This window comes from Glycine max, chromosome 14, assembly GCF_000004515.6.
Source record: "Glycine max cultivar Williams 82 chromosome 14, Glycine_max_v4.0, whole genome shotgun sequence".
NCBI classification, from domain to species: domain Eukaryota; kingdom Viridiplantae; phylum Streptophyta; class Magnoliopsida; order Fabales; family Fabaceae; genus Glycine; species Glycine max.
This window is the reverse complement of record NC_038250.2, coordinates 9873417-9885558: the sequence shown is the minus strand read 5'-3', so window position 1 is coordinate 9885558 and position 12142 is coordinate 9873417. Positions and strand designations below refer to the sequence as shown.

Below are 12142 nucleotides of genomic sequence, written 5' to 3'. Positions count from 1 at the left end.
AAATTAATAAGATGAGTTTCAAGAACAGCCCTAAAATTCAGCACAAGGGAGCCTCTCCATGCCTGTCTCGCCAATCATCCACTTCTAGTTTTAGGGCTAAGCCGCAGAAGAATGTGGAGCCACCAAGCCCTTTACCTGTTGGATGCTGCAGAGGCTTCAGCAATGCCAAGACTATGGGTTCCTCTGCCTCCACATCACACCAAAATATGCACCAGTTACAGTACCAAAAGCTGGAATTAAAGGTACAGTTTCATGCATTTCTAGGAGTGCACTTACATGCGTGTATTTACTAGGTTCAAACCGAAGTTTTAGTTTTTCTTGAAGTGAATTATATCAATGATTCTTCCTGATTCATGGGATTAATTTGAAAGGACAAAATTAATACATGTGCTAGAAGTCTAAATTTACATGCATTACTCATAGATAAATGTAATCTTATGATCCACTTAGTAATCAAGAATTTGAGTAATTTACATCAAATTCTAGGTTCAAATTCCTTTTGCTAATTGTAATTTTGATTTTTTACTAGGAGGACTCTAAGGATGTGTTTGGTTTCAATATGATATGAAAATAGAAAAGAGAGAATTTTTTTTTAATGAATGTAAGAGATGTGGGATTCATATGAAACCTAGGTAATTTATTTTTTATTTCTTTCCTCTTTCCTTCAACTAAACACGCCCTTAAATATTTCAATAAATTTCCGTCTTAAATTAAATATGAGACTAATTCTTAGTTGAAACATTTATATCTTTGAAACTATGTACATCAAGTAATGATATACTGTTTAGGAAAAAATTATTTCAAGATAATTTATCACCAAAGTAACATTTTTATCGAATTGATTTATTTTATAGTCATTTTAAAAAAAAATATTTCAAGTTGTATGACCAAGTAAGTAACATTTCACATCTTTCAGATTCTGATATGTTTATTTCATTTTCAACATTATGTAAAGCCAAGAATCAAGAATTACATTTACTTTTTAATCTTGGAGCCGTGGGCGCGACATTGAGGTCATTCGTAAACGGGACTTGGAAATAAGTATAGCCAGAAAAGTTGTTGGATCAAAGCCTCAGAAGGGGTTTTTTTTCTTGCACCCAGCATATTTCTTCTACACCCAACATTATTTTAAAAATTTCAACCTTACCTCTTTTTACTTCTTCTTAGTTCGTTCCTTCTTTCTTTCTTCTACACCATTTAGTTGCGGTTTTTTTTTTTTTGGCTGAGCTCCTCCTTCCATGTTGTGGTTGGTTTGGTCGAGGTTCATTGTCGCGGTGATTCATTCGTAGTTCGCATTGAGTTTATGATTATCGTCATGGTGGATGTTTCGGTGCAACGGCAGAAGAGGTTGATTTTTTTCATATACAACTTCGATTTGTGTCATACAAATTGGTAATTCGTAAAAAACATACGGATTTGTAATCCGTATAGGTCCAATACAGGCTGGGTGAATGAATTATTTGCTGCGTGCAGGAAGAAAGTCCTTCCGAAGGATTATTTGGGTTGCCACAAACCAGGCTATTTAATGATCTATTGGGTTGTTACTTCTGCTCTCCTCATGTTGCCTTATGCACTCCTCAGATTGGTCATTCCAGAATGTATTTACATTCTGGATTGAGAATTCCGAAAGGCAAAAAGGGAGTACCGGGGCACATTTGGTTCCAGAAATGAACCATATTCGCAAAGGGGAAGTTATGAAAAAGAAAATGCTTGTATAATATGCTTATAAAAGAAATAATTACTACAATCCTAAATAATATATCGGGTTTAAATCTTCTTAATGAAAAAAGAAATTAACAGAATTTTATCTCCTTCAACAAATTCATCCAATTAAATGAAATAATTTCTTGCAAAGTTTAAATTCATAATTTGATTTCAAACCTATGCAAAAATATATTTTTTTTCATAAACATTTGTTGAGAAATTTATTCCCATTATGTATTAGTAAAAAAAAATGGCTTGATTCATAATCAAAATTGACATTATTGTTTTAATTTTTAAAACTAAAAAATTATTAATAGTTACAAATAAATCACCAATATTGTTATGTCTATTAAAGTTGCTTTACTTTTGACATTATTATCTCCTTCTCATATTTTTTTTATGTTTCAGCTTTTTATTTTTTAAAAAAAAATTGATGTTTTACGATTTCGAAGTCTAATTGTGCATTTTTATCAAATATTTCCTCCGATCTCAAATATAAGAAAAAAATTGATTTACATTAATTAAGAAAATTAGTTAACCACATTTCATTGTATCAATTTTAATTAAAAAGTAAACTTTTTTTTTAACTTACCCTTCATTAAAATTTGGTATAAGAAATGAAGAAGAATCATTAAAACTAATATCTTAATTAAATAAATGATATTTTAGAGATAATAACATCAAATAAAATAAAGTTAATTGAATTTGTTTATTTATATTTAAGACAAAAAAAAAGTATTTTTTCTTACATTTGAGATGGGAGAAAATATATTCTTATTTAATACCTACTGCTTATGGCACAAGTATCAAAAAAGGTATTAAATAAGGATATTTTAATTCAAATATAACATTTTTTAGTTTTATTAACTATTTCTTAATTTATGTGAAATAATCTTTAAATATCAAAACATATGGAATGGAGGTATATTATTTGTAAGGACATTTGAACATAATATCCCTAATACAATAAGATAGGTATATGTTGTTTTGTAAGTGTTTTTTTTTATATAGTTCAAAGACTTTCATTGTCTTGGATCGGGTTACCATTTCTCTTCCTGAATTTTTGTATACAAAAAAGAAATAAACATTAATAGCAATCAGCGACGAATTTATGATAACACAATTCTCTTAATGAAGAAAGTTTAAACTATAAGTGACACTCATCATAAAAATAAAAAAACCTTAAGTGAGTGTCTTTTTTGGAATATTAAAGGGGGGGTCTGAATTCTGAAATATGTGTGCCATGACTGCATGCCATATGTAGGTGGCAGATTTGGAAAAGGAAGTGCAAAAGCAAACAGAGCTAGGAGTGATGTACAGGAAAAGAATGGAAAGGACCCAAGACTACTTGAGGTACTGCCTTCAGATAGCACAAGCAAATGGAATATTAGATCTCATTGTGAACTGCAAAGGTGAATTTCAACAATCTCCGGTCTCTGTCCCCACCATCAGCTCCATTACCAGCCCTCAAATTCATATTCCCACTCCACCAAACCATGGCCACCACCCCAATCTAGCAGCCATTATTGATCAAGCTAAAATCAATGGATGGTATATTGATCCAAATGAGGTTAGTATGTAAAATTCCACTCACTAATCATACATGCATTATACATAATCACTAAGTATTCAGTATGTTTCCCATCTCCTTGCATATCACCAGTTTTTATTGAGTCCATCATTTTAAAAAACATCATTATTTGATTCTGGTAATTTTTCCTGTCCATATAATCATTATGTTTATTTTTTTTAATTTTATTTACTTATTTATTAAGTGTCTGTTTTACATAATTTTTTCTGTCTAAGTGTTGGATTAGATATAAGCTCTAAGGTGAGTACTGATAAAATGGGTTAGACCGACTAAGTTAGCTTAAACTTGTCTAAAAAAAATATATATTCGAGCTTTAAATCTTGAACTTAAATTAAATGTGCGCTTTTTAAACTCATTTCGATTAAGGTAGTATTTAGGAATAACCAATTCGTGATGTGGTTGGAATATCATAAGAGGGACTATAACGAATCCAGGTATTTGGAATTACAAAGGTATGGTCGGTGTATATACTGTGTTTTCGGGCTTATGTTTTTTAGTGACTATTTGGCATTGGGTTTATTGGAATTTAGAAATCTTTTGTAATGAACGTACGGAAAACCTTCTTTGCATTTACCCAAAATTTTGGAATTTATTTATTTCTTGCAGGAGTGGCTTGTTTTGATTTTGGGGCATTTCATGTAACAGGATTTAGTTTAATGTACAAAAAAGACTAAAAAATTGACTTTTATCGGACTTAAACTCCATTTTAGAAACTCAAATTGAATCAAAACTTATTTTTTGTCTAGCTTGTTATAGGCTGCAATCAGTATTGAACTATCTCATATCGGACTCGGTAATTTGTTTAGTCATCATTACCCAAAACAAGATAAATCTTAGTAATATTTTCTCTAATACTTTATTACAAGACAAATCTTAGTAATATTGTCTCTAATACTTTATTTTCAACACATTCTATTTTATTTAGTGAAATTTTATACAAGTCCTTATAAAATATGTGAGACACACTCTTTATTTAGTAGATCTCATTCCCAAACAAGTGAAATCTACATAGATTTCAATTTCTAACTAATAAAACAAGGCGCTTTATAAAGAAAGTATTCAAAACTGTATTAGCAATACTCTTCTTAAAATAGTTAGATGTTTTTTTATTATTATTATTAAAAAAAACGACATTCAACAAATAAATAAGTAATAAACTATATGAAAAATTTAAAAATAGATTACAATTAAATTATACTTTTAAAAAACTAGATAATAAGGCAGAAAAATTTGCAATATATAAAATGAACAAAAACATATTAAAGTGTTAAATTAGTAAGAAAATAGCTGCTATATCTGAACTTGTCCGTGCATGCACAGATTCAATTGGAAGAGAAAATCGGGCAGGGAAGCACCGCAGAGATTCACAGAGGAACATGGCGTGGATTTGAGGTAGCAGTGAAGTGCATATCCGAAGACTTCTTCCGCACAAACCAAAACGGCGTCGCATACTTTTCCCAGGAGCTCGAAACCCTATCGCGGCAGCGGCACAGGTTTTTTTTATATGAAAAATATTAGTTTTGTTAATTTTTATTAAAAATATTAGAAGGAGAAATTCGAATCTTTCTCCTAGCGTCACAGGTTTGTGCTTCATCTCATGGGCGCGTGCATCCACCCTCCCCGGCGCGCGTGGGTGGTCACGGAGCATCTCAGCACCACACTGAAGGAGTGGCTGCACGGGCCCGGGACCAGGCGCAGGGAGCGAATGGTGCCACTTCCACCTTTCAAAGACAGAGTCATTAGGGCCCTTGAAATAGCCCAAGCCATGCAGTATCTGCACGAGCAAAAGCCCAAACTTGTTCACCGTGACTTGAAGCCCAGCAACATTTTTCTAGATGATGCCATGCATGTTAGAGTTGCTGATTTTGGTCACGCACGCTTCTTGGGTGATGAGGAAATGGCCCTCACTGGAGAAACGGGTAAATACTAAATGTTGTTTCTTTTGCTGCAAAGCAAACGTTTTCAAGAATAATATTCTATTTTAGTGTCATATTTAAACCATTATATTTTATTTTAGTGTCATATTTCGTGTTTAACCCTATGTTTGGTTCATTGGTTGAAGAGAAAATACAGATAATGAAATATTTTTTATTTGATTAAAAAGAAAATAAAAGGAAAAAAGAAAAGAAAGTTGACTTCTAGAAACAAAATTTGAAATTTTTTTTCTTTTATTTTCTTTCCAATTCATGTTTTAAATTTTTCTTTCTTTCCTTATTTTATTTCCTTTCCTTTCAATCAAACGGACCATAAGTCTCATTTTAAAAGCTCCTGTGAATTGATTTCAAGTTTCCTCTAACCCAACTCACTATAATCCACAATCAACATCGGACTCACTTGTATCAGGTTGTATTCCATTTTACTATCTCTAGTGCTTTTTCAAGTGTTTTAGTTTGGTCATAACTCATAACCCCATTGTCATTAATACATAACAATTTAGGATAAAAAAAAAAGTCATAAAGACCATTTTCACCTGCTAGATAGGATGTTTGAAAAGTCAAGTTGTACATTTTTAAAATTTAGAAGAGTATTAAATGACATAAACTTAAATAGTGTTAACTTTTCTTTTCTCAAAACGTGACACACAATGATATTGATTTTTTTTGTATAATTTTCAGGAACATACGTGTATATGGCACCAGAGGTGATCCGATGTGAACCTTATAATGAAAAGTGTGATGTGTACAGTTTTGGGATTATATTGAACGAGCTTTTAACTGGAAATTATCCATACGTTGAGACGGAATATGGTCCCACCAAGGTATATATATGATCATCACACTGATCTTGAGTTGCCTAGTTAATTTTGTTAAATTGTTATGTAAATGTTCAATTAAGTAGTTCAATGCTAATCTCAATTGTATAGCAATCTGAAATGTCACTTGATTTTGATTATCATGAAATAAAATGTTTGATGTTATATTATTAGATTGCCATGGAAGTTGTGGAGGGTAAGCTGCGACCTAAGCTTCCGTGTGATGATGTTGGCCAACTGGGAGAGCTTATTGACCTTATATGCCTTTGCTGGGACAAAAATCCATCTACTCGCCCATCCTTCGCTACAATCACCCTTTGCCTCAAAAGTTATGTCAAGAAGAATCTCCTTTAAACCAGTGCATATTATATTTAATTAATCAAATATTAACTACCTTAATTTGTATTAGTCAGTAATTAAATTAACTACAGCTTTGAAACATGATTGGAAGAACTTTTATCCAAGAGTGGGGTACTATACATGAAGAGGTGGTCACAAATTTCAATTATATCAGGATACCTTGGACTTTTTGTCAAGATTAATTTAATTACGACATCAAATTGTATGAAATTATATAATTTGGCAGTCTAACTATTGGTTATTTTTAAATAAGACTATGTTATGGTCTTTCTATGTAATGGAACACCGTTTCTACTAACAAATTTTCCTATGCATATGATATGATTTTTAGGATAAATGATCAAAATTGATGGGCAAACTTTAATCCAAGAAAATCACCAACTTATACGACTAACACAATTATTAGTGCAAGCATTGTGATCAAGGAGATAAAGATCATCATCATCACCAAGAGGAAAGAAAAACAACGCAACAATATCATCGTTAGGGAGGGGGTGAGAACGGGTAAGAAGAATAATTGACAGGGTAGTTTGAGAGACCATAATAGGTGGCTCACTGTGAGAAAGTTATCACAATTGGCTGATATATTGAATTTTTTATGGGAGGGGCAATATTTTTAATGGTTACTGCTAGCAAAGTTGAATAAGAAGTATTTAAAAAAATAAAATAATCCAGGTGACATGAAAGTATCCATTATCCAATACTCTTATGATTGACTTTGAAAAGTAGACGCTGGAGACTGACCGCTGGAAACATTGCAATCTTTCTTTACTTTCACTCCTGTCTTCCCCAAATTAACAAGTTCTTTCCCCACCAATTTTTATTTTGTGTCATTGTTACATATTTTGGGCCATATACTGAATTACAGTTGGCCCAAATATCTTAATGTAAATGAAAGAGTGTTGCTAGGTGCACCCAGCATTATTGCTGGTGCACCCAGCAAAGCTATTAAATGCCAAAATTGTCATTACTTGCTTTTCTTCTTATGGATCAAATTGATCCGTAAGAAGAAAAACAATTTATTAATTAGTTTGTTATATATAGAAATCTATTTTTTTAGTTGAGATTCTTGTAATTGAAAACGATTATGCAATACATGAATTCAAACAGTACATTAACTTCAACATAGTTGAACGAAATTAAATTTCCATCAAATACTACAACTAAATAACTCATGCTAATTTTGCAACAAGGACAACTCGTCTTCCATTTGCGATAAAGGTTTACTAAAAATAGCTAAAATTTCTATTGCCCCAATCTTTTTCCAGTAGTTAGACTCAATGAGCACCTTCATCACGTCCTTGTTGGTTTTGAGTTCAATTATTTCAAATTTTATAACTTTTTCTGAATACTCATGGTGACTTGGTTTCCGAAAAAACAATCGCGTTACCATTTGTGTTTCATCAACACCATAAGGGAGAATCCCACGAGGCGCAACTTGTTTGATCAAATCCTTCAGTTCATCCATGGTACATCCGGTGGGAATGTCAAAGTTTTTGGGATTTTTTCCTATGAACGAGTAACCAACAAACTCATTTTGGCGTGACATGTTCCACCTCCCATTGTAATATAGCAGGGCATCATGAGTAGGGGTCATAGTAGTTTCAAGTAAGTTTAAAATACCATCTAGGGTTCTAGCAATGCTACATAAACGAAAATTCATGATTACACATTAACATTGTGTTAACATCAGCATCATCTTTCAGTTTCATATATTGAAACCAAAATTGATTACCTGCATACGTGAAAGGCTGCCGGTAGTAAATTTCATCCAAAAATTGCTTGTCGGTTAACTTAAGGGTATTGTGTATTCTGGTTTTTAACGTTTGAAAATCACACCCGTTAGGTACTCGAATGGGAACTGGAGTGGAAGCTTGGAAGGAAACACCACTGTCGTTGTGAACAATGGATCCATTTGGAAAAATAAAACCTAATGTGGAGTTCACAACTGTCTGACTGCTTGTCTCTCCCAAGAATGCCATAGTTTTTTTGTAAGACTTGGGTTGATACTGAAACTTGTGCTTTCTTACAAGGTTAGGTTGTGCCATATATATAGATGAGTTTTAATATTAGTGCTGCATTTTTTAAAGATTGAAAATATGCATGCACATGCTTTCTGTATGTGTTGTCAACTACACGAATGACATGACATGCTTTAGCTTGCATCAGATCTGCATGTGTAGTCATGATGTGCAGGGTCCTTTCACGCGCATTATGTTAATGCAGACAACAATTTATCATACACGGTTTTCCATAATGTGTAGTCAAGTCAGACAACGATATATCATACATGCTTTTTTAGAATTAAGTAATAATTTTGTTGTGGACGTAACAAATAAATTACATGTTCAAAACGATCAGGAATTTATAAATTGCATGTACAATCATCATTTATGTCAACATAGTCTCTCTAGAACATCACGAAACTCTTGTAATGCTGCATTCTGCTAATATATGGATTTGGCCATGACTTCGCCTGCGGATGACAATTGCTAGACCATAACAATGATACAGGCGGTAAGAGACAACGTTTTTTTAAATAAACATGTTGTGTATGCGAAAAAAATGTTAACTCAATCCTACAAAACTCATTGCATAATCATAAAAAAAAACACTTCATATCTACAATGTACCTCAACAAAATGATTGTCATACACATGACCGATACAAATTATACGATGCAATGAAGAATTTGTCAGCGGTTGACTTCTAAGGGAAAAGAATGTCATGCTTTGTTGTTTAGACAAGGATACAACGATTACGTTATACCTTGATGCAATGACATGTCCCATGTCCATTATATCCATCCACTTATCCGTTGTCACCTGAATAAAACAAATATACACGTCAAACTTAATTTCAAACTAAAGTCTTAAAAATCAAATTCATAAATTACATATCTTGGTTAACCCATCAACAAGTAGTGACATCCTTAATTCCTCAAATCTCTCCGTGCCAACAAAGAGCTTGATATAGTCTTCTGAGAAATTGGTAAGTTCTTTAAGCAGATGGTTGCGGACCACCGACCAAGAGTCTTGACCCATACCTAATAAACCGGCAACCGACCAATATCCACAGTTACCACCACCTTTGACATCAACAATCTTATCAATGAAGTCGTGCATAAATGGCTTGTAGAACAAAGGATCAAGCTGAATGTTTTGATGATGCCAAAGGATTACATGAATCATATGCTTCTCAAAGATTTACTCAAGACAAAGCAATTAGAGATAATCAAGATGGATGATCAAGACAGTCTATAGAGTCTTAGAAAGGATATTAAATAGGAAGGGAATTCCAATTGGATTAGCAAAAGGTTTGGCCAAGAATTTTAAGTTAAAAAAGTGTTTTTCAACAAATTTACTCTCTGGTAATCGATTACCAGAGGATGTAATCGATTACCAGTGGCCAAAACTGATTTACAACAGCTATTAAAATTTGAATTCAAAATTTGCACTGTGTAATCGATTACACATATATGGTAAACGATTACCAGCAGTTTCTGAACGTTTTAATTCAAATTCTAAAGAGTGTAATCGATTACACACTTATTGTAATCGATTACCAGAGGAGTTTTTCAGAAAACATTCTCAACAATCACATCTTTTCATGTGGTTATTGAATGGCTATCATAGGCCTATATGTGTGTGACTTGAGACACGATTTTGATAGAGATTTTCAGAACAACAAGTGTTTATCTTCTCAAAGAGCAAAATCATTTTATCCTCTTAAGAATTCCTTGGCCAATTCAATTGCAATTCATTAAGGAATTATTTGAGCGCTCAATCTATAAAATCTATCTCTTTCTAGAGAGATTCATTGTTCTTCTTCTACTCATTCTCTAAGGGATTAAGAGACCATGGGTCTCTTGTTGTAAAGGAATTCTAAACACAAAGGAAGGATTGTCCTTGTGTGTTTAGAACTTGTAAAAGGAATTTACAAGATAGTGGAACTCTCAAGCGGGTTGCTTGGGGACTGGACGTAGGCACAAGGGTGTGGCCGAACCAGTATAAATCTGAGTTTACACTTTCTCTTCCCTTGATCTCCTTTGTTTACTATTGCTTTACATTCATATTCAAATTGTTTTATTTGAATTAATATTTAATAGGTTCATTGTTAAGGGAATCTATAACTTGAAAAGAAAGTGAAATAAATTTTTAATTGGGAAAGTAGTTTGGAATATCTTAATTCAACCCCCCCTTCTTAAGATATCTGAGGCCACTTGTCTAACAAGTGGTATCAGAGCTTCATTCTTGTATAAAGTTTAGAAGCTTCAAGAAAAAGATGGCCTCAGCAAACTCCTTATTTCCAGAAGGGAATTCTATCAATAGACCTCCAATCTTTAATGGAGAGGGTTACCATTACTGGAAAACCTAAATGCAAATTTTTATTGAGGCAATAGATCTAAATATTTGGGAAGCCATAGAAATAGGGCCTTATATACCCACCACAGTGGAAAGAGTTTCAATAGATGGTAGTTCATCAAGTGAAAGCATAACTATAGAAAAACCTAGAGATAGATGGTCTGAAGAGGATAGAAAACGAGTACAATACAACTTAAAAGCCAAAAATATAATAACATCTGCCCTGGGAATGGATGAATATTTCAGGGTTTCAAATTGTAAGAGTGCTAAGGAAATGTGGGACACTCTTCGATTAACACATGAAGGAACTATGGATGTTAAAAGATCTAGGATAAATGCACTAACCCATGAGTATGAATTATTTAGAATGAATGCAAATGAAAATATTCAAAGCATGCAAAAGAGATTTACACATATAGTAAATCATGTAGCAGCCTTAGGAAAAGAATTTCAAAATGAGGATCTCATAAACAAGGTGCTAAGATGTTTAAGTAGAGAATGGCAACCCAAAGTAACGACCATTTCTGAATCAAGAGATTTATCTAACATGTCCCTTGCCACTCTATTTGGAAAGTTGCAAGAACACGAGATGGAATTATTGAGATTACACCAACATGAAGAAAATGACAAGAAAAAGAAAGGAATTGCTCTTAAAGCATCATCCTCAATTCAAGAAGAAAGTGATCAGGATAATGATCCAGATGATGATGATGATCTAAGTCTTTTTGTAAGAAGATTCAACAAGTTTCTTAAAGTAAGAGGAAATCAGAGGCGACCAAATTTTAAATCAAAGAGAAGGACAGAAAATTCATCCTCTACTCTAAAATGCTTTGAATGCAATCAACCTGAACATCTGAGGGTTGATTGTCCCATCTTCAAGAAAAAGATGGAAAAATCTGAAAAGAAAAATCATAGTGAAAAGAAACTGAAGAAAGCATACATCACATGGGATGAAAATGATATGGAATCTTCTGAAGATTCTGAAAATGAAGAGATAAATCTCTGCCTTATGGCTAAAAGCTACGAAAGTGATGAAGAGGTAACATCTTCGAATAACTTATCTATTTCTTTTGATGAATTGCAAGATGCATTTGCTGATCTGCATAAAGAGTCAATTAAACTTGCAAAATTAGTTTCATCTTCAAAGAAAACAATTTCAAATTTAGAAAATGAGATTTCGAAATTAAACAAAGAATTAGATCTTCTTAGAAATGAAGTCTCAATTTCTAAAACAAATGAAAAAGTTAATATCTCCACTATTTCTGACAAGAAAATATCATATTCTTGTAGTTGTTGTGATAAATATGTAAAAGAAATTAAAGAGTTGAAGAATTCACTTGCAAAATTTTCATATAGTAAAAATAATTTAGA

At 32.6% G+C, this 12142-nt stretch overlaps 1 protein-coding gene across 1 annotated transcript; it reads left to right on the top strand.

Annotated features, from left to right (window-relative positions):
- The first annotated feature begins 2924 nt into the window (after positions 1–2924).
- Positions 2925–6632, top strand: LOC100794498 (serine/threonine-protein kinase STY17). The gene is made up of 5 exons (XM_006595968.4): positions 2925–3274; positions 4616–4788; positions 4877–5214; positions 5911–6053; positions 6222–6632. Exons 1-5 carry the CDS (start codon positions 3017–3019, stop codon positions 6399–6401), a joined length of 1092 nt encoding a protein of 363 aa, XP_006596031.1. The 5' UTR covers positions 2925–3016; the 3' UTR covers positions 6402–6632.
- The last annotated feature ends 5510 nt before the right edge of the window (positions 6633–12142 follow it).

Excerpts from the sequence above, each read along its gene's own strand:
- LOC100794498 (XM_006595968.4), top strand. The coding sequence starts at position 3,017 with ATGTACAGGAAAAGAATGGAAAGGACCCAAGACTACTTGAGGTACTGC. Across the intron at positions 3,275-4,615 it reads GGTATATTGATCCAAATGAG|ATTCAATTGGAAGAGAAAAT; the intron begins GTTAGTATGTAA and ends GTGCATGCACAG. Across the intron at positions 6,054-6,221 it reads CGGAATATGGTCCCACCAAG|ATTGCCATGGAAGTTGTGGA; the intron begins GTATATATATGA and ends TTATATTATTAG.